Raw genomic sequence first — 23,509 nt, forward strand, 5'->3', positions numbered from 1 at the left:
TCCCCAGTCAGTTCAAACCCCATTGAAGTACTGTCCCGCAGTCATTCTCCGAAAGTCAGATACTGTTTGTTTTGAAAACATGAAATGAAACAAAATCGAAGGAATATTTTTTCTTGCTTTCTTAACCACACAATAGCCAAACTTATCAATTTGTTGAATATTTAGAGTTTCTTTAAAATAAGACTGCTTGAATTAATTGTGTCAGATTTTCCCTTGCGTACATGTAAAAGATCCCCAAAACTCCAATTTGAAGAAGAATATTGGAGTTATTTCGGTATCCAGATTAAAAATCGGTAACCATTAACCAGTAAAAAGTCCAGTAATCCTTTGAGACAAAGTTTGCCCACTTGAAGTCGGGGCTCCTTGTAACGGGGCGTGTCTTGGAGATAACCCCCATGATCACCTAAACCCTCAACTTTAACAGCCCATGGGGAGTTAGTTGTCCCTGTCTCCCCTATAGTTAACTTGGACCATTGGTCACTTGCTTACCAGAACAAGAACGCAAAGTGCCAGAGTCCTAACTCAGCTCGGGCATTTCTTCTGGACCACCGAGGGTCTCCACCCTCCCCATCAACTGGTACTGGCGTACAGTACTGGTACCATTGCGGAGCCCCTGCAATTGCCTCTTCGTTTGCAACCTCTTGATGGCGCTCGCGACCAAGTGAAAGTTGGACGAGTTCTCGGCTCCGTACTTGCTATTGGCTGTGCTGCCCTGAGACCGATCCACCTTGGACAGGGCGGAAGGAGAGCTTGAGGCTGGGTAGCGGGAGTGGTCGGTTTTGCGGCAAAGTTACCGCGGAGATCGAACCGTAGGTGGCGAGCCGCTGCGTACATGGAAGCCAGACTTGGGAAACGCACCGCACTCTGACCAGTTTTTCTCTGGAGCGCAGCCATGGCTTTGACCAAAGGGTTTCGAGTGTTTGAGAAGCGGGAGCCCGGTTTCTGTAGCGTGCTGCTGGGCTCCAGGAATCGCCAGGATTGCCTGCTGTTCAAGGCGGGTGCGGTGGCCGTCGTGTGTGAGTAGTCGCCCGCGTTTCCGGGGTGGCAATAGGGCTCACCCTTGGGACTTATCCGTTTCAGTTTAGCCCTAGGAACACGCAAAAACCCCCAGCAAAAAGTAGGGGGTGGGGGTAGGAGTGCTTCTGGGCTTCCAGGTAGAAGGGGAGATCTGTCCTATAAACTGAGCCCTGGTTTAGTATGCGATATTAAAAAATCGAACTCAAACAAAATACTGGTATTGACAAATTTGTATTTTGCCCTTCACACACTTTCACCTTGCCGGCATTGGTTAATGCAGAAATCTTTGTAAAATATACTTTATATCAGTCTTCTGCACGGATATTCAGTTTGCGTGTATGTGGGAGGGCGTGAGCATTAACCGAAGTTGGGAACTAAATTGGGAAACAGAATGTCATGGTAATAACCTGATTAGTTTTTGACTGCTATGCAAATTATCAGAGGTAAATATTCGGAAGAAGAGGTTGCATTTCACTGGGCTCTGGCATTAAGGTTCTGGCCAGTATGGTTTTGAGATTGGACTACTTTTTAACTATATTGGTGGGACCAAGGTGTTAATGGAGAAAAGTAAATAGGATTGTAACGAAGGCAATTTATTTCGTATGAAGGGAATTTCCACCGCACCACAACATACATCACGCAACAGCGAGCAACTAGCTAACAAAGTGATGTTGGCTGTTATACCAATGGCAGGGAGTGAAGTCTGAGATGTAAGACTGTGTATGGTTTTAGTCCGTGTCTATTTGCTCAAGAGGGGTGGTCTTCATCTAGTTACACAACTCAGTTAAGCTTGTGTACAGGGGTTCTGACAGTGCAAAGCGAGGTGAGAAAGCAGACTGTGAGCCAATTGCAAAGGGACACACAGGTTCGACAGGGGGATGGAAGATGAAGTACAGTCGAGACATTTGTGATAATTGATGACATACCGAATATTGCAAATTGCAAATGTATAATTTCCTTAAATACATGAACACACTAACATTAATTTCCCATAATTCTTTGCGGTATGTACTGATTTTCTCTGAGGTATAGATGTAAATACAGTTGATTAATAATAAAGTACAATTGTACCAAATTTTTTCCTGCCTTGTTGAGTCATTTGCAGGGAAGTACAATTCTGTATATGTTTCCATTAGTTAATACCTTACAGACCTGAATTGAATTAATGTCAAATTATTTAGATTGCTTTGCAGTGGGATGCAGTTTGGTTAATGTTAGATGAGAGTGGAGTGAATGTCTTGCGTGTTGCCTGAAATAAGTACTTCTAAAACTTTAAATTCATAGTTGGTTAAGAAAAAAAAACTCATTCTCCCAGCCTACACACCTAATAACCTTCTGTTTGTTTGTGGTTTTAATATTCATCTGAAGAAGTAGATGTTGGTTTTGCATCTCAAGGATGCCTCTTAATTGTCCTGTGTGATGTTGTTTTGAAATTGTTACCTGCATTAAATAATCCTGTATTGCGATGCTATTTTTTGACAGTTATGTTGTTAACAGTTTGGTAAGAGCAGACATTGTCTAAACAAGAGAGGTAGGTTTGTACATAGATCCAAAGGTGTATTCATTTTTGAAATCTTGAGGAATGATGAAAACAATGGCCTTGAAGTTCCACAAAATGGTTTGAGAACATTTCATTGGGCAGGAATCTCCTATGCAGGAGATTATTAGAGCTACAGGAGACTGCAGATACTGGAATTTGGAGCAAATAAAAGCAAATCTCTTCAAGAATTCAGCCGCTCAAGCAACATCTGTGGGGGGCACAGGAATTGACACAAGATTCTGCAGATGCTGGAAATCCAGAGTAACACATGCAAAATGCTGGAGGAACTCAGCAGGTCAGACATCTATGGAAAGGAATAAACAGTGTTTTGGGCCTAGACCCTTTATTTACTTTCTAGCAGTGCCCATTAATATTGGATGTCACTGTTGACAGATCCCCATTGTAGTGATGTGCAACTTATACAGAATTATAAGAGTAATATCATGTACAGCTTTCGTTCTGATCATGTAAACTGATGTGAATTGAAGGATGCTGCAGTGATGGGAGCTTAATTCAACTAGACAGGCTGAAGTATTCTCTTTGTAAAAATATTTTCACTGATTACATCTCAAAGGTCAGTTCAAGGTTAATGGGAGAACTTTTTGCAGGACTTGACATTGGGATGTGCTGTCATAGATTGGCTGTTGCCTCTGCAAATTTCTGGTCTGGTTTTGAATTCCGTTCAGTCTGCAAGAATGAAAAAGGTTGTTTCAAGGTTTTGTGTAGGATTGTTTTTATACAGAGTGTGTGTGATAGGCGCCTGACATCCACTGCCGGGGATTGTGGTAGAGGCACATGGATGTCGTAAAAATGAAGGGGTATAGACTGTGAAGGTGGGAAGGATTAGATTGATTGTGGAATAGCCTTATCTAGTTTGGCGCAATGTTGTGGGCTGAAGGACTCATGCTGCACAGTTCATTGTAGATATGTTTTTAGCCATGACAAATGCACTGTGACTAGGTCTGAAAGAAAAGTAACCTACCAGTAATGGGAGAAGATATCAGATCTAAGAGATTCTGCAGATGCTGGAAATCTTGACTAACATACAAAATGCTGGAGAAACTCAGCAGGTCGGCAGCAGCTAGGAAGGGAGATAAGCAGTCAATGTTTCAGGCTAAGACCCTTCACCAGGACTGGAAAGAAGGGGACAGAAGCCAGAATAAAGGAAGGGGAAAGGGAGACGGGGAGGCAAGCTGGCAGTAATAGGTGAGTCCAGATGAGCAGGAAAGTGGGAATGATGTGTGAAGCTAAGGGATGATAGGTGCTGAACAAAAAGGAAAGGGCGGAAGAGGGAATCAGATAAGATAGCAGATCATGGAATAAAAGGAGGGGAACCAGAGGAAGGTGATCGGTGGAGGACGGGAAGCGGAGGGGTGATAGGGCCACAGAAATAAGGGAAAAGAAGGGGCGTAACCATTCCCCTCTGTTTTCTTTGATTTCCTGTGCCTTCTCACCCCTCTCCCCCAAACCTTGCGACCTGTCCATCACCTCTTTAATTGCCACCTCCTTCTCTATTCTGTCGTCACTTGTCCTCTCTTAACAGATTTCTTCTTCACCCCTTTGCCTCTTCCACATCACCTCCTAGATTCTCACTTTATTTACCTTCACCTCCCCTTCCCCTACCCAGTTACCTTCTTCCTCACCTGTATAGCCTATCACCTGCCAGTCTGTGTATCTGTTCTTCCCCCTATCTTTTTATTCTAGCTTCTGCCCACTTTCTTTCAAGTGCTGCTGAATGGTCTCAGCCCTAGACAGCAACTGTTCATTTTCCTCCATTGATACTGCTGCGACCTGCTGAGTTCCTCCAGCATTTTGTATGTGTTGCAGAAGATATTAAATGCTGTGTTCATAGACGTCACAACTTGCCGTGAGGAGTTCAGCAGTGGTATTACCAGAAGCAACACACAAGTAAGTCCATTGGTACCGAGAGCTAAAGGATAAGAAATATTAACAGTTTAAAGCTTGAAGGGAGAGGGGATGGAGTTACGAAGCAGATCGCATTAATTGCGTGGGAACATGGACTGTGCAATTTATATTTGTTTTGAGTTGCCTTTAGTGGATGTTACAGCCCTTTCATTATGTAACCACTATTTAAATTCCAGTTAGATCCCACATGTCATTTGTGTAATGGGAATGTTTGGTTTTGTTTCAGCATCAGTAGAGAAGGAGGTTGCAAAGGAGCGTTATGAGAAAATAATGGATGCATACGGCTGTCTGGGTGTACTTCGAATTAAGAATGGTAAGTGAATTGGTGGTGTTAAAATTTCTGAATATAATGGGATCAGGTAAAATAGGAATCACTTTTATAAAACATCTAATTTTAAATACAAAGATTAAAATAGCAAATCTGTGCTTTTACATTCTATAATGCTGGTTTTATTAAAACTGATATGTTGATAGTGTATGTATGCATATGCTTTTCTGCTTTTTAGTTTTCATTACCTTCAAGATATTTTGAAATGCCAACTTATTTCATACTAGAATGCACTTTCAAGTATACTCCCTTTTTAAAATTACTGTGGAATGTTCTACCAGATTATGACCAGCTGTAATATGAATTAACCCATTCTACTTTTCTTGCCAATTATCTGAAATTTGTTTTCTGACTTTTGCTTTCACCATTAAATTAATCAAGACTCCTCCATATGCTGAACACTACTATTAAATCTCTATCCTTCGCTTTCCAAGAACAACAATCTTCTCTCCCTTGTCTATTTTGATAAATCTCCTCATACATCTCCTTTATGAGATGTTGATATCCAAACTGGACAATTACCTTCACTGAAGACTAGCCAGTGATTTATAACACTTTACAATTACCTTTGTACTCCATGGCCTCAATATTTATCTTTCTTTAAAAATAGGATAAATTGTTGTTCCAGTTATGGTGTTGTGGTTAAATTACCAGATCAGTAAGTAATCCAGACATCAGGGTTAACAATCCACGGGTAGAGTTGAAATTCTGTTATTACAAATGTGCAATGTATACTTGATTAATTAAATAATCTGGAATTGAAAGCCCATCTGGTTCATTGATGTGTTATGTGGCATTACTGTTGTGCTGTATAGGATAGATTCCAGAATAGGTTCGATAGCTCATAATAGGACTTCATAGCACCATGTTTGGCTGTGGAGGACAGCATGATATGTAATTTCAGACCCAAGTAAATCCAGGATGAGTACAATAGCTACTTAAAATATATTTGGCTTCTGAAGAGTATGTGCCTCTAATGGCATTTAGTCTTCTGTCTTTTGTTAGTATCAGACTGTGACTTCTGAATTTAAATTCACATCAAAGTCAGTTCCCCATTGAGAATGGAGTGACTTGGGCTGGTGGGTGGAATTGTCCCATTTTGAAGTCTCCTAGCATGTCTTAATCCTGGGGAAAATGTTGGTGTTTAAAATAGAGATCAGTGCAATCTCTATATGAAATGGAGGGATTTTGTCTGACTGTCGTCATTTCTAAAGATATGGACTCATTGCCAGGCCAGAGTGTCTGCATCATGCTTTAAGTAATGGGTAAAAGGATTAAAGAGATGATACGGAAAACGTTTACCTCAGGTGGTGTTGGGGGTCTGGAACTGACTGTCTGAGAGGGCAGTAGAGGTCGAAGCACACCACACATAAAGTAAGTGCCTGTTGTGATCTGTAAGGCAATAGACCTAAGAACGGGACGTGGGATTAGGCTGGAGTTTGTTTTTTAGCCACCATTGAATGACATTTCCTGTGATTTCCCTGATCTGTAATATTGTGCTATTTACTATATGTTACATCTTTTTGTTCATCAGTTCAGTTTTCTTCTACGTCTGTCAATTCAGCAGTCTGTCTATGACCATATTCAGTTATCCTCAAAGATTAAGTAGTTTAAAATGTTCAAGGCTTTTTAAGTACATGGAGGGATGATGGGATTAATTCCTCTGCTACTTTTTATTCTCTTGCTATTAACAACATTTTATTTATATTCAAAGAACTTCATAGAAATGCTAGAGAGTCAAGGCCTTGTGTAAATAAGGAAAGTATTAAAAACTGATAAATCCCAAAGCTCTAAATCCCAGAGGTGTAAGTGACTGGTGTTGGGTTACTTAACTTCTAAAATTCTATAGATTTTGAATGGATCCTGGAGGATAGAAATTTGAGTCCATTATGAAAGAAAGGAACAAGAGATAAAATGGAGAATTAAGATTTGAGATCATACATTGGTAGTAAGAAATATGCTGGAAGTTTTAATAAAGAGTATATATAGACTTAGAAAATAATAATAGAATTTAGCAGATTTGACAGCAATCTATGGTGGAGAAATCTTATGTTAGTAATCTATTGGATATATCTAGTGTTGTACATGCATTAGAGTTGGTGAATGTTGGATATTCAGATTTTCAGAAGGCTTTTGATTGGTGAAGCACCCAGAATTGATGGCCATGTCTTGGATAGAAAAGGAAGTATAGATTGGCTGGTTCTGACTTGTGGGTTATTGTTAAATTCACTGCCGTTTCTATTCCAGCAATAACTGGTGAATCTCCAGCGTTTTCTGTTTTAATAGCTACTGGTGATTATTTCCAATTAGCTTTGGCCTGATTCATTCAGCTTATTATAGCTAGTTCTCTTCCAGTTGACAATTCGTATCTCTGAATGAACATGCCCTTTTTCAGAAAAATGCTACATATCATAACAATCAGTTTCCCAAAACACCATGTCTGATTTCATTTCCAGACCCCTATCCAGTACAGCTTAGGCTGGTCAAGGAAGTTCTCTCACAGACCTTTCAGGAATTTTTCTCTTACTGAAAGTTTTGATTTTCTCGTTCCCTCTCCCATCCATCTCAGTGTTGGAAGCCAAGAGGCAGCAGCGATAGCTGCTACATTATTGTGTTGCTCTCTCATGTAATAGAGATTTCAAATTTTATACCAAAGGAAATTTGGTAAATGGCAAACCAGTAATGACAAATGAAATTGAACATGGAAAAGAACAGGATTTTGCATTTTGGAAAGTCATATCTAGCTAGCATTTCAACAATAAATGGCAGGACCCTGGTGAGTGTTCTGGAACAGAGGAACTTTTGGAATACAAGTGTATTGCCCCCTTAAAGTGAAGTCACAGGGAGACAATCGTGAAGAATGCTTTTGGCATTCAGGGCATTGAGTTTAAAATTGGGAGGTCGTAGTGAGGTTGTACAAGATGCTGGTGAGGTCACACTTGGTGTATTGTGTTCAGTTTTGGTCAGCCTATTAAGGGAAATATGTTATTAAACTAGAAAGGGAGTATAAAAGATTTGCAAGGATATTGCCAGGACTTGAGGGATTGAGTTATAGGGAGAGGTTGGACAGTCCAGGAGTTTAATTTTTGAAGCATAGGAGACTGAGAGGTCCTTATAGAGGTGTGTAGAATCATGAGTGGCATAGATAGGGTAAATGTACTCAGTTCTTTTTCACATGGTTGGTGTCTCTGTCTTTTTCCTCCGATCAAGAAGCAGAGGTCGTAGGTTTAAGGTGAGAAGGGAAAGATTAAATAGGAACTTGAGGGTCACCTTATTTACACAAAGTGTGAAATAGATATGAAATGAGCTGCCAGAGGAAGTGATGAAATCTTGTACACTTGGATAGGTACATAAGTGGAAAAATTTAGAAGGTGGTGTATGGTGGCAGATGGGACGAGCTTGGATAGAGCACCTTGGTCAGCATGAACCAGCTGGGCTGAAATGCAGAGTGGAACAGACCCAACTCTGTGAAATCAGTTGGTTGAAGGAGAGCAGGAGTTAAAAGCAGCATGTGATCTATGGGGATAGTGTGTTTCTGTTTGATATGCTGGCCCGTTTGCCCAAATTTTTACAGGAACTATTCCAGCTAATTTTACCTAGAATTATGAATGAGAAAGGACACCGACCCATCCACTCTGCCCCAGTTTTCAGAAGAGTTACATTTTGAACCCATTACTATATCCTTGGTATTCCTTTTCTCTCGTCCATCTATTGATCCTTTATTGATGGTTCTACTGAAACCATTTCCAAAGCAAATTGGACATGGTATACCTAAGCACAGACAAAATGCTGGAGGAACTCTGGAGGTCAGACAGCCTCTATGGAAATGACTAAATAGTCAACGTTTCAAGCCGAGATCCTTCTTAAGGACTGAAAAGCAAGAGTTAAGATGCCAGAATATGCCTAACTCTAAATATGCCTCATATTAAATAATTTCTTCCTCTCATACATTGCTATTTTTGTTTTTCACACAAACTCTGCTGTCAGTATGTTGACTTCCCAGGTACTGAAAATAGTTTTAGTTTATCTGAACCCTTCATGACACTGGTCTATCAAATATCTACTGCTCCAAGGAGAAGGAAGCACAGTTTCTGTGGTCTATTTATGAGACCTCACAAATGAGGATACATTTCCCTTGAATGGTAAGAACAAGTAGGATCAGTCAAGTAAACAGAATTAGAGAGATTTCCATCATTTAAGATTTTGTTTATTTATAGCACCTTTAGTTAAGAGAAATGTTGGATTTTTATTGACTTCTGTATCACCTAAAATACTTAACATTTTTGTCAGGTTAGGAATTAATGGTGTTGCTGTAAAGCATGAATGACTAACTCTCTACAGTGTCTTTTCTAAAATAATTTTGGTGTTCTAAGTTCACTAAACAAAGCAGGTTGTGGGTACAATATAACATTGCTCATGCACCTTTCGAAAGGAAAAAAACCCCTGCTTTATGAAAGTGGTTGTTTATGCGGACAAAGTACTTTCCCGATCTGGTAGGAGTTGATAAATCTAATTGCCAACCAATTATACCCATCAACATCACCTACCCAAGTCAAAGCTGGCTTTTCAATACCCACAACATTCAAGGCACATTTAGTTCAACCTGGAAACCAGCTTTTCTTCTCCAGTAGCTTTGTGGTGATAAGGAATCTGTTGCCAGCAGGTAACTGAAGATCTGGGGCTTATTAGTTTCCTAACTGTTTTCAGTGTTTCAGATCAATCTGAAATGTTCATGGAAGGAAATGTACTTAAGCTAACCAGCAGACCCAAGCATGTGTTCTGAATCTTCAGCTAATCCTTTTAAGTATTTTCCAGCTTGCTTGGAATTTTGTATTTTAACTATGAATGTTAATTAAGAACGTTAAGTATGAGATTCAGATTTATTTGTCACATGTACATGGAAATATACCAATGCACCCAAATATGTGCTGGGGGCAATCTGTGAATATCAGCACCCATTTTAGTGCCAACTCAGGATGCTCACAATATTCAGCAGAACAAAGCAAGCAGCAGCAGCAACAACAGAACTAAACAAGGCATCAATAGCAAACCTAGTCACCCTCCCATTCACCCACCCCCCTCATATACACAGATAGTCCTCAAACCCCACTTCAGACCACTTCCAGCCTCCAGTTCTTGGCCCTGGACTCTCAAACTGGCAGACATTAGGCCTCCAACCCCCAGTCCCTGGCCCAGGCTCACAGACCTCTACCTCTGACTTGCCAACTTCAGTCTTCAACCTTCAGGCTTTCTACCTTAGACTCACTGAACTCTGGACTTTGATCTTCAGCTTTTCCCATTGGACTTTGCCAACCTCTGAGTATTGACCAATCATGGTTTTGACCTCTGGACTCGCGTGGACCTCCAACCCCGGTGACCTGGGGGTTCACAAGCCCTTGTCACTTCCACCTGTATGGACCAGCGTCTTGATATTCACCCGTGGATCGCTGGTCTTCTCAGTGCCTGCTGACCCAGACTCCCAGATAGCTGGCCTTTGACCAAGGAACACTTTGGGCCTCAACTTCCAGATTTATACAAAACCCCTGACCCCAAGTGACTCATGACAGTGAATGGCAGCTCAGCTGCACAAGTGATCTGTTGCTTGGTTGCTCTCAGGATCATTTAGCCTGTGAGCTGATACATAAATTGGCCTTTCACGTGGTCATTTTTAAAATACAAGATACTAACCAACCTGGAGAGTTCTTTCACCTTTATGACAACTTTTATAACTTTTTACCCTAAGCATTATTCACGTAGCAACCTCAATTTCTTGTCTCTTCACCCAACAAATCCTTCATCCTCCAGGAGGGCATTGATAAGAGTGGGTGGGGGAATGATTTTTGTTGTGGCAGTTGGATCAGTAGAAACTACAGGTTTAAGATAATGGGTTAGAATAAAAGAGTCATAGAGCACTACAGCACAGAAATAGGCTCTTCTGCCCATCTAGTCCATGCTGAAAGTCCCATCAGACTGCACCTGAACCATAGTCATCCATACCCCTCCCGTCCATGTACCTGTCCAAACTTCACTTAACTGTTACAGTCAAAGCTGCATCTTCCACTTTGGCAGGGAGCTTGGTCCACACTCTCAACACCCTCTGAGTGAAGAGGTACCCCTCTTAGATTCCCTTTAATTATTGTACCTTTCACCCTTAACCTGTGACCTGTTGTTCTAGTCTCACCCAACCTCAGTGGAAAACGCCTGCCCTCGATCTGTACCCCTCATAATTTTGTATACCCCTCATTCTTCTGCACACCAGATAATAAGATTCTAACCTCTTCAAACTTTTCCTATAGCTCAGCTCCTCAAGTCCTGGAAACACGCTTGAAATTTTTGTGTAACTTTTTTTTCCAGGAATCAAGTTAGAATCTGAATTGATTTAGCTAGAGGTGATGGAAATGGATTCAGCGGTCATTGTGATGAGCTAGGTTGATGTTAGCTGTGGGTCCAATGGCTGTGATTGATGCTTACTATGAATATGTTTCTTGGTGCTGGTTTGTCATGATTGATGATCATCAATAGATCAATGACTCCATGATTTCTTTTATTTGAGGAATTTATTCTGTGTGGAATGATTGTCATGTTGTTTCCGCAGCAGTTTCTGAGGTGCTCAATATTACTCATTGTACATTTCAGTTCCTTCAGTATGATCAGATGTAGTGAGCACAGACCTTTATGGAAATCAGACATCCCCTCTTTCATCAAAAATAGATTCATGCTGTTTATATATTTATTAAGGCACATTTCAATAAGTTTCAACAAAAACGAAACTGCAAGAAGGAAAATATCCCAAAGCTACTGATAGTGTAAGTCTGTTGTCAATTCCTTCTCAGCAGTACATTGGATGTAAACTCTTCTCTTAAATTGTTTGCTTCATGAATACAATTACTCATGATTGGTAGAGGCAGGTTCGATATTGTCATTTAAAGTAAAATTGGATAGGTATATGGACAGGAAAGGAATGGAGGGTTTTGGGCTGAGGGCAAGTCGGTGGGACTAGGAGAGAGTAAGTGTTCAGCACGGACTAGGAGGGCCGAGATGGCCTGTTTCTGTGCTGTAATTGTTATATGGTTATTATATGAATACAGCTTCTGCATTCTGAATGTTTTCATACTTAATTTACTAATTAATTCCTCAGTTCACTAGCACAAAACATTCTGCAATGCTGGAAATCCCACAAAATTCTGGAGGGACTCAGCAGGGCAGGCAGCATCTACGGAAATGAACAAACAGTCAACGTTTCACAACTGAAAAGGAAGGGGAAGACGTCAGAATAAAAAGCTGAGGGAGGGGAAGAGGAATAGCTATAAAGTATTAAGTGAAGCCAGGTGGGTGGGAAAGGGAAAGGGCTGGAGATGAAGGAATTTGATAGGAGAGGAGAGTGGATCATGGGAGAAGGGAAAGGAGGAGGGGCACCACAGGGAGGTGATAGGCAAGAAGAGGTAAGAGGCCAGAGTAGGCAAGAGAAGCAGAGGTGAAGGGGAGGGAAATACTTTTTTTACTGAAAGAAGAAATGGATATTGATTGCAACAGGTTGGATGGACTATAAGGTGTTGCTGCTTCCCCCGAGAGTGGCCACAGTTTGACACCGACATGGCAAGACAGGAGTAGGAATCGGAATTAAAATGCTTGGCCACTGGGCAGTTCCACTTTTGGCAGATGGAGTGGAGGTGTTTGATGAAGCACCACTCCAACTTATGAAGGCCGTACTAATGTAGAGGAGGCTGCATCGTGAGCACAGGATACAACAGACAACCCCAGCAGATTCCCGCACATCTGCCCTCACCCCATCCGCCCACCACCCCACTTGGGATAGGGTTCCCCTTGTCCTCACTTACCACCTCAACAGCCTCCAGGTCCAACGTATAATTCTCCGTAACTTCCGCCACCTCCAACAGGATCCCATTACCAAGCACATCTTTCCCTTCCCCCCCCCCCTTCTGCTTTCCACAGGGATCGCTCCCTACGCGACTCCCTTGTCCACTCGTTTCCCCCCCATCCCTTCCCACCAATCTCCCTCCTGGCACTTATCCTTGTAAACGGAACAAGTGCTACATCTGCCCTTACACTTCCTCCCTCACCACCATTCAGGGCCCCAGACAGTCCTTCCAGGTGAGGCGACACTTCACCTGTGAGTCGCTGGTGTGGTATACTGCGTCCGGTGCTCCCGGTGTGGCCTTTTATATATTGGTGAGACCCGACGCAGACTGGGAGACTGTTTCACTGAACACCTACGCTCGGTCCACCAGAGAAAGCAGGATCTCCCAGTGGCCACACATTTTAATTCCATGTCCCATTCCCATTCTGACATGTCTGTCCATGGCCTCCTCTACTGTCAAAATGAATCCAAACTCAGGTTGGAGGAGCAACACCTTATATACCGGCTGGGTAGCCTCCAACCTGATGGCATGAACATTGACTTCTCTAACTTCCGTTATTGCCCCTCCTCCCCTTCTTACCCCATCCCTGACATATTTAGTTGTTTGCCTGTTCTCCATCTCCCTCTGGTGCTTCCCCCCCCCCCCACCCCGCCTTCTTTCTCCCAAGGCCTCCCATCCCATGATCCTTTTCCTTCTCCAGCTTGGTATCACTTTCACCAATCATCTTTCCAACTCTTAGCTTCATCCCACCCCCTCCGGTCTTCTCCTATCATTTCGCATTTCCCCCTCCCCCCACTACTTTCAAATCTCTTACTATCTTTCCTTTCGGTTAGTCCTGACGAAGGGTCTCGGCCCGAAACGTCGACAGTGCTTCTCCCTATAGATGCTGCCTGGCTGGCCTGCTGTGTTCCACCAGCATTTTGTGTGTGTTGTTGTTTGAATTTTCAGCATCTGCAGATTTCCTCATGCTTGCTTGCAGATGAAATGCCTGGAAAGACTGTTTCGAGCCCTGAATGGAGGTGAGGGAGGAGGTAGATGGGCAGGTGTAGCACTTTGCCTACTTGAAGGGATTGGTGCCAGGAGGGAGGTTAGTGGGGAGGGACGAAAAGACAAGGGAATCATGGAGGGAGCAATCACTGTGTAAAGTGGAGAGCGGGAGGGAGGTAAAGATGCGCTTGGTAATAAGGTCCCTTTGGAGGTGGATGAGAATGATGTGCTGGATGCGAAGGCTCATGAGGTGAAAGGTTCAGACGGGATGAATTCTATCACTGCTAAGGTGGCGAGAAGATTGGTGAGTGCAGATATCCGGGAAATGGAGAAGATGCAGTTGAGGGCAGCATCAATGATAGAGAAAAGGAAGCTCTGTTCTTTGAAGAAGGAGGACATCACTGATGTCCTTGAAAGGAAAGCCTCAGCCTGAGAATAGATGTGGTGACGACGAAGGAACTGAGAAAAGGGAATAGCATGTTTACAGGAGACAGGGTGGGAAGAGGTATGGTCAAGATGGCCATGGAATTGATAGTTTGTAAAAGATATCTTTGACAGTTTTTCTCCGGAGATGGAGATGGAGAGATCGAGAAAAGGGAGGGAATGTCAGAAATGGACCAAATGAATTTAAGGGCAGAGTGAAAATTGATGAAATTGATGAGCTCAGCATGGGTGCATGAAGCAGCACTCATGCAGTCATCAGTGTAGTGGAGGAAGAGTTAGGTAGAATTACCAGGGAAGGCTTGGAACATGGACTGTTCCATGTAGCCAATGAAAAGGCGGGCACAGCTGGGGTCTATGGCTACACCTCGAGTCTGGAGAAGGTAGGAGTGCTAAAGGAGAAATTATTGAGGATGAGTTCTGCCAGATGGAAGAAGGGTGGTGGTGAAGGGGTGCTGATCAGTCCTTTGTTTTGTCAAACTGTCATAAAGGCACCATGAGTTAATACTGAATAAATATGATCACATCTTAACATTATTTGGAAGCACAGAAATAAAGGAATAAACCTTGAGTTCCTTGCCTAATAATAGGACTAAACCTTAGTTTTGGAACTTCTGTTGAACGAAGCCAGGTTTCCCCTTGTGCTCAACTTCTCATCAATTATCAATCAAATGGAATTTCCCTTCCTTTGACTTCCTGCTTTTCCACTCTGAGATCACTCTCAGTATCTATTGCCATTTCCATGAAAGCTTCATGTATACCCATAGGAAATGTGTTACCTGCCCTTTAATCCCTTCCCTCACCTCTTCTGTTCAAGGTTCAAACATCCACCAGATTTATGAAACACAGTGTGGTCTGCTATTGAAGAAGTAGGCACATATTAGGTGATCTCATTAAGGAATGATTCTATTCCGTCTATAAGCCTGATTTGAGCTTCCAGTCCAGCCGTCTTCTGCATTCTCATTGATCTACAGTAAGCTTCATCACATTGCTTATCAAATATGTTGAGGAAGAGTTACAGAGGCTTGAGACTTCCTTCACCTAGTGTCTTAATTGGATCACCCCTTATTCTTAATCAGGAACCCTAGTTGTATATTCTTCCAGAAAATGAAATAACCTCTTCACTTCCAACCTAACAAGATCTTTGGGATTTTGAATGATTTACTCAAGTTCCTACCTGCTGTCTGCACTCTGGAAGGTACAAGGTGAATCTGTCAAATCTTTCCTTGGGACATATTGCTTATTTCAAATATTAATGTAGCAAACCTCTATTATTTCCAATTCATCTATAAAGAGATAGATACTGTCCCATGTACCCCTATGTGGCCTCAGCAATGCCCTTTATAACTAAAGCGTAGTCTCCCTGAAATAGAAAATGCTCAGCAGGTCAGGTTGTGTCTATGGGAAGAGAAGCAGAGTCAACAGATACCTGACCAAAGGTCTTCAACTTGAAATGTTAACTATGTTTCATTTTTATTGGTGCTTTCTGACCTGCTGAGTATTTCCAATTATTTTCTATTTTTATTTTGTTTCCAGCATCTGCAGATTTTTATTTTTATAACTTGTGTACTTTTTTGATTATCCAAAAATAAACAGTGATGTTAACTTTATTAATTACTTGCTGTATTTATGGACTGGCCTTTTGTTAATCAAATGCTGAGTTTACTTGGATCCCTCTGCAATCTTCTTTTGAATTAAATATTGTAAATCTCTGATTTGTTCAGATGGTCCAGCACTTGACTTCACCATCAGGCCGGAGTGTGAGCCGAGGGTCCAGAAGTGTGTGGCCAGAGCCAACAATCTGATGTGTAGCCATGGCCAGAATCTGGCCTGTGGGCTGGTTGTACAGCAAATATTGGGGTTCAGGCCAGTACCATGAGTGACTTTGTGACAGAACAGAAGTCAAGAGTGCTTGCATGTCTCTTGCTCCTCTTAAGGTCACCTGACTGGCTATATTACTGTGGGTTTGAGTATGAACAAGTAAAATCCACAAAATTTGCTACTTTGACACTGTCAATTTCCCAAGGGTTATCTGAGTTTTATTGTAATAAACTTTCTTCCCTGCAAAAATGGACAGTTTTACATTTACCCACACTATTTTCCATTTGTCAGCTCTGTCCGTTCACATAACCTATCTTTAGACCTATGTATTCTCCTTGTGTTTTTTTTGTAACTTTTCAGCCAATATGTGTGCCATCAGTAAATTTAGCAACTGCACATTCGGTGGCTGGGTCCAGGTCATTCACATAAATACTAAAAAGTTGAAGCTGCAGCATCATTCTCCCTGGCACACAAATACTTTACATCTTGCCAAATAGAGAAAAGACCTACCGTATTCTGTTTCCTGTTGGCCAACTACTCTGTCCATTCAGCGCCATCAACTTCGGTATTCCATTTAAAACACCACTGTGTCAAATATCTTCTACTTTTGGACTTTTTAACTATTTTCTATATTCTTCTGTGTTTAACAAATTTAAGGTGTGATCTTACTAAAACAGAAGATCCAGAGGGGGTGTGACAGGGTAGATGTTGAGATTTTTTTCTAATGGGAGGATCTTGAGCAAGGGCTCATGGTTTAAAAATATAAGGAAGAATTAATTCAATACTGAAATGTATTGCAACTTTTCAATGAGAGTGATGAACCTTTGGAATTCTCTATCCTGGAAGTTTCTGGAAGTCAGCCCATTGAGAGCATTTAAAGAGGAAGTAGATTCTCTTTTGAAAGATTAGGGAATTGGGAGAAACGAGGAACTGGTACAGATGGGATGAAGCTGGGGCAGATTATTTGTGTACACTTTGGATGATGGGGCAGGCTTGAAGGACTGAGTAACCTGCTCTTTATTTTTCTTGAATTTCTTATGCTTCTAATATGTGGGCCTAAGGTTCACAAAGATCTTCCAAATGCTGTAGTTTACCTTAGTTATGGGGCAGTGTTTTCCAGGATTCAGTGTGGTTGATCCATTTCCTTAAGGAGGTGTTCAGAACTTTACCTTCAGTAACCTGGTAATTGCTTTCCATTTACAGCTCAGAGTAGTGTGTTTCTTTCTGCTATCTGGTGTTGGGCATAGGAATGGCATAGCCTGCCCAATGGAATTAAATGGATATAATGAAGGCTATGGTGCTGGGGACTTTGGCATGAGGGAAGATGCTGGTGATGTATTTCATCAACATTCTCTACCTTTGCTGAGATGTGTCGCAGAGACATGAATTGGTTCATGTTTTTGATCATTGACCTTTAATGTCAGGGCCCGGTGTTTTACAGAAGGGCAGGCTGATAAAGGACCAATTGTGTTCAGAGTTTGAAAACAAAGCCTACCTACTAATTTCTTTTCTGCAACTAGGCAGTGGGCCTCTGAATGAGCAGAAAGACAAGCATCTTTGTATAACAAAGATCCACCTTGAGTTTTAAATTATCTTGGTTCTGAGTGGAGGTTTTGCTTAAGTGCTCTGAGTTCTCTGCATTGTAATTGAAGACAAGCCAAGAGTTTTATTATTGACTTGGTAGAAGCATGTTGTTTTTGAGGCAGGTTTTTGGTTCAAGCCTGCTCCGGAAGCTTGAATGTTAAATTTAAACAAACTCCAGAGTAACTTTGAGGAGATGATACTCTGAAGCGAGTAATGTCTTTTGTTGACGTTACTAGGCTCTGCCCTCTACCTCGGTCTCAGGTATATGAAAATATCCCAAAATACTATTCAAGAAAGGACATGGTTTTCCTAAGATTTAGAGCATTGTTTATCCCTCAATCAAGTTTGTACAAATAGGCTTGCCAGGAATTCACCCTAGCTCACTGTGTTAAGCCCATTAGATTATGCCTTTTTGAAATAATGCTTTAATATCAGTAGCCAGTTTTGTACTTTGCTTTTACTGCTGTTTGTGGAATTTTATTCTGCACGGATTGGCTGCACGTTTTCTCATTACAATTGGTACAGTTCAGAAGTACTTCATTTGTTAGGAGGTTTGAAATGTGAAATCTCTACAAATACACCTTTATCCTTTCGTTCGTGGGTGTATTTAAGTGCCATAGCCTTACATCTCTTGAAGCCTTGAGCAGAACAGCACAGGGATAGAGGTACATTGTAACTTGAAAGTGGTGGCACAGGTAGAAATGGGAGGTGAAGAAAGCTTTTGGAAAACCTCCAATAACAGCTTGGAGTAGTGTGTTTCTTCCTGGTATCTGGAGTTTGGCCTAAGAATGACATAACCTGCCCAATAGAATTAACTGAATTTCATTAAGGCATGGTGCTTTGGTCAGAGATTGGAAATGGGATTTGCCAGAATAGCATTTTGTTTTGGCCAGCAAAAGCATCAAATAACATATCCTGGTGTATATTTCTATGATTTCACTCCAAAATGGCCGAGGTCTAACTTAATGACTCATTTACGATTCCCAGAAAAACAAATACCGGTAATTAATCTGCATCTACCTAATCACCCTGCAATGTCTTATACTCTGGACAAATACAAGTCAGATTACACAAACCCAGCCTCAAATGTGGCTCCCAGTAGGCCTCAGAATTTGTCTAATAATTCTCTATGTAGTCAAAACTCCAATGAGATGATTGCCAAAAACTGAATACAGTATTGCAGAGAAGACTGGCCAAAGCTGTGTACACTTAAATGTTTTCTGTTTAGTATTCTAGTCCACTTGAGACCAGCATTCCATTTGCCTTTAATTGCATTCAATATCTATGCACCACTTTTTTTCATCAGAGCACCTTGTATTATGCCACTGTTAAAATAACCTGATTTTTAAGGTTTTGTATACTGACTTTCTGCCTGGAGAGGGTAAAATAAACAGTTCACGGAAGAGACCAAAACGGCATGAAAAATAAGTGTTATTAAAACACATTTATGTATGTCAACAGAGGCAACACAATGACAGAATTTAATCTGTTTTTGCATTTGTTTCCTTGCCATCAATCACCACAGTTCAATGTATTACACCTTTTATAGACACTCGAGCTTGGTAACTTGCCAACTCTTTCAGGGTCAAGGATCAACTGGTCATAAACCCCAACCTTGATGCTAAATTGTTCAATATCCTCTCAGTTGCTTTGACTGCTGAGCATCCAACTGGTGAGGCCTGTGACAGTGCTGGTAGGGAAAGTGGGATGTTACATGGCATATAGAGCAATGTCACCCCCAAGCCATGTTCAGAGGCCAAATATATACAACACATGGAACCAGCTGGAATTGGTGAATGATAAATAATAAAATCAATCTTCTGTGCTATCCCCAAAGATGACTGACACCTGCCTCTCCTCTGGTTTGCACCACATCCTTATCATATCTCACTGTTTCTTCTCCTTCTCCTCCTCTGTCTTTCATCATTGTAATGTTAACACCACTTCTTAAACCTGTATTGATGTACTCTGGCACCAGTGCAGGGAGAAAACTACTTCATACAAGTTTCCCCAGGATGCGCAACATACTGATTTGGAAATATTTGGCAAATCCCTTATCATTTCTGGTCAACTCCTAGGAACATGTACCTGTGCATGAATCCCTTCCACAGACCACTGCGATATTTGAAGTAGGTTGCTCACTGTCACTTTTCTGAGGCTTGCCACATCAATGGTTATTTATGTTCAACTTCGCCATGTCATATAACTAGTCTGCTGTTTATTATGGAAAAGAGCAGCTAATTAGGTACGAGAAAATAATAATAGCTGTTAGTCAAATCCATTTCCCTCACAGACTTTGTAACTTATACACTGGACTTAAGAAAGCAGTATCAGGATAAAAGACTGCAAGTGAGTGGAAATCTTATCTAAAAAATAACTGAGGTGCATTAGGCTTTGAAATGTTTCAAAGAAAAAAGTAATGAAAAACATAATTGGACTAAAATTGAACAGTTATACAGGATATTTCAAGACAAATTAATTCAGTTATGCAGAGATACACAAGGAGTTTTGGTTCAAAGGTGATGCAACATCTATTTATTGAGGCGTTTGTTGTCATGATAAATCATGGCAGAGCTTGCAGGGAGAAGGTTTGATATCAGGATGGTGTGAATGGATTATATTGGTAAAAAGCTACAAGGAAATGAGACAACGGTTATATACTCATTGGTTTGTTGTAGTTTTGAATGCATTGCCTGAGGCTTGTGCAAGCAGATTTGGAAATATGATCATTTTAAAATCCAGGTATTGTTTAATCAGGAACACATAGACGATGGGGGAATAGCACTTATCACAAGTTACTAAATGGATGATTACAGTTTGAACGTTCATATAATGGCATTTCAAACTCCACTTTGTTGCTATTCATCACAGCCTTATATTTTATATCTCCCTCTTGGCCCATTTCTGTTGAAGGACGTGAACTTTACATAATTCTCTGATTTTTCTTTCCTCCCAGCTAAAAATTGAAAATTGTAATTCTGTCCTTTTCGTTCTCAGGTAACTCCACACTCTGCTTTCTGGTCATGGTGACAGGATGTGCATCAGTTGGAAAAATCCGTGACACTGACATTTGTAAGATTACTGCTACAGAGTTTGTTCCTCTGCAAGAAGAAACAACAGATGAAGAGCGAATTATTTCTTTGAGGAAATTACTAAATACTGGCACATTTTACTTTTCATCGATTGGTTCAGCTTTTGATCTGGATCTTTGTGCACAGAAACGATTTGCAAAGGATGAAGAGACTGCAAGTCACTTTTTCTGGTAGCTCGCTATTTTATTTTATTTAGCTGTACTGAGAAATGATGACCCTCAAAAATATTAGCTTCCTAGTTCTGCATTTAAGATAGTGCAATATGGATTAAATGGGCCCAAGAGCTGTGCGTCCAAAGGATGGTAAATTAAGTAATGTTAATAGTCAGGTTGTAGTTCTACTTTATGATTAGGGAAATGCAGAGTTTTGGTCATGATTTCCTCCCTAACTGCTTTCTGGCATATGTAGAAGTTGGTGCAGGTTCCCCTGAGATTTCCAGGATTTAAATTAATGGTGACAGGCAAATAATAGACAAGGTTAGTATTAATACAGGTTGAGTACCCCTTATCTGAAATTCCAAAATCCAAACACCTTCAAAATTCAAATTCTTTTTTTTTGAATACTGACATCACATCACAAATGGAAAGTCTCACAGATGCTGGGAAGATTCCCAGGCAATGCACAGGTCTCTGCACACAACAGATAGTTCTCAGAAGTGTGTAATGAACAGAAATTAATGAAAGATTTAAAAAAAACTGCAGAAAGCAAAAAAACGAAGATCTCGATTGTGTATCTTCTGAGTGGGAGTGAGCTTGTGCTGCTTATCAGTATGCTGATCATGAACTGAACATTGAAATAATTGTGAATATACAGCCGGCTGGCTGCAGAAATTTAATAAAAGGCAGGGCATTAAATTTTTAAAGCGTCTGCTGATCACAAAAATCTAGCGCCAGAGCAAGTCTACAATACTTATTGTTTTATACCTTACATAAAACCTACAAAATTAGTAAAATACAAATACATTGTACTGTAACTTTTTAATCAAAATGTTACAGCGTTGTAGGTGGAGACTGAAAGCCTGCCATTGTTTGTTGTTGTTCAACAGCTGATTCAGCTATTCTCCCAATCCTGCTTTTGTTACCCTGCACACGTTATATTTTCATTATATTAATAGTATGTAATTAGTTATACTGTTGAGTACGTAAGTGTGATGAATAAGCTAGAGATAAAAACTGCTTAGCAGTAGCACATAAATTTAGAGCTGTAAGTGATGGCAATCCCAATCTATCTCACTGTCTTCCAAAATCCAAATAACTTCCAGCCCCAAGCGTTTCGGATAAGGGATACTCAACCTGTATTATGTTTGTACCTGATAATTCTTGGGGCACTGATGCATCTGCAACATTTGAAAATAGCCACTCCTGCTCCTGTTAAAGAAGCTGTCATTTCATGGATGAATTAAACAGTTCGTCAAAATTAACTGCATTCACTCACCAGTATGGGTTATTTCAAAGACAAAGTAGAAGCAAATATCTGGGGACTAGTTTTTATCACCCTCAAGAACAGGTGAGGAAAACACAAGTTACAGCTAACCTAAGCCCATTTAGAGTAGTACATGCAGCAAGCCACCTTTTATGTAACTTGCTCACTAAGAGTAACATTACATCCAGTTGTCATTGCTCGTGCTGTTCATTGATGGGACATTTGAAATATAATGATGCTTGGCAACAGTTAGTGCCATCTGGCACCACTTTAAGGCCAAATTCACCCTTTGTAGGGAAAAGAAATTGTGGTTGCTGTAACAACAGTAAAACTGAAATTGACCTGGTAACCTGGAAGTGAGGAGAGTGACGCCATATGTCGTCAATTGCTCGGTAAAACAGAAAATATCATTGCCGTTGTTTGATTGGATTAATGATATTTGAAAAAGTAAAGATCAGGTTATGTGACATTGTGACAATTTTTAATAAAACCGTTGCAGAAGATGTGAAATAAACAGAAAACACTGGAAACTGAGCATCTCTGACAAGAGGAAAAGTTAATGATCCTGATCAAAGACATGGCTCAGTACTTGAGTGATGTGTATGTGTGTGTCACTTGCCACATTTAGTTGTATGCAGGTAGGAGCTGCTTTATTATTTTCAAGTGTATGAATTAAACTGCAATCGGAGCACATAGAAAATGACGGTGACTTTTTCAGGTTAAGTGAGTGGAGAGGAAGTAAATATGTGAAATGAGGAATGGGGTGGAATTATCTGCACAATAGGCGTGGGTGAAAGGTCAAGTGACTTGAGTTTTTTCCTGAGTGGTTAGTTCTTTAAAGAGCTTCCTGCACTGAATCGTGTGCTATGGCTCAGCATTTCTTGGTCACCTCCAGCCTAACTGGTTACGGGGCAAGCATTTCTCCTGCAGAGTCAGGAGCAGGAGTAGGCCAACTGATCCTCGCAGCCTTCTCTGTGACTCAGCAAGATGGTGGCTGATCTTTCACATCAGTGCTGTTTCTCCTAATTCATTCTGTTGTCCCAATTCTAACCATGGACTGGTCCTTTAAATGCTCCATTTGCAATCACATTTGTAACTCCCAACCACACTTGCTGTTGAGTGCTGGAGATGAGATGAGATGTGGGGAGAAATATCTAATGATGAAAGCCTCTTAAAATAACACATTCCAGTGTGCCGATTAATGAGTTTTGCGCATCACCCCACTCCATTCTGAAGCATATATGGAGTTTTTATGAGGGATTGAGTATTTAATGGGGAGAATACTTTGGGGATGGAGGAAAGTATAAATGGCTTTTGGCATGAGATCACGGTGAACATGGAGGTTCAACAACTCTCTATTCAAAATGGTAGCTGTATGTTGGAATGTACAGCAAAGTCATTGCCCGCAATATGAGAAAGCCACAGGATTAAAATGGCCATGTATGTTACTAACTTAACGTAATTTGAAACT

At 40.9% G+C, this 23,509-nt stretch overlaps 1 protein-coding gene across 2 annotated transcripts in view; it reads left to right on the forward strand.

Annotated features, from left to right (window-relative positions):
- The first annotated feature begins 733 nt into the window (after positions 1–733).
- Positions 734–23,509, forward strand: part of LOC140730541 (synaptojanin-2-like) — a 113,655-nt gene continuing 90,879 nt past the window's right edge. For both annotated transcript variants that reach the window (XM_073051146.1, XM_073051147.1), the window contains exons 1-3: positions 734–1,016; positions 4,710–4,796; positions 20,522–20,786. In XM_073051146.1, coding sequence (XP_072907247.1) covers positions 893–1,016; positions 4,710–4,796; positions 20,522–20,786 — 476 coding nt within the window. In that variant the 5' untranslated portion in view covers positions 734–892. The remainder of the gene's footprint in view (positions 1,017–4,709; positions 4,797–20,521; positions 20,787–23,509) is intronic.

The sequence above is a fragment of the Hemitrygon akajei genome, chromosome 7, assembly GCF_048418815.1.
Source record: "Hemitrygon akajei chromosome 7, sHemAka1.3, whole genome shotgun sequence".
Lineage (NCBI taxonomy): Eukaryota > Metazoa > Chordata > Chondrichthyes > Myliobatiformes > Dasyatidae > Hemitrygon > Hemitrygon akajei.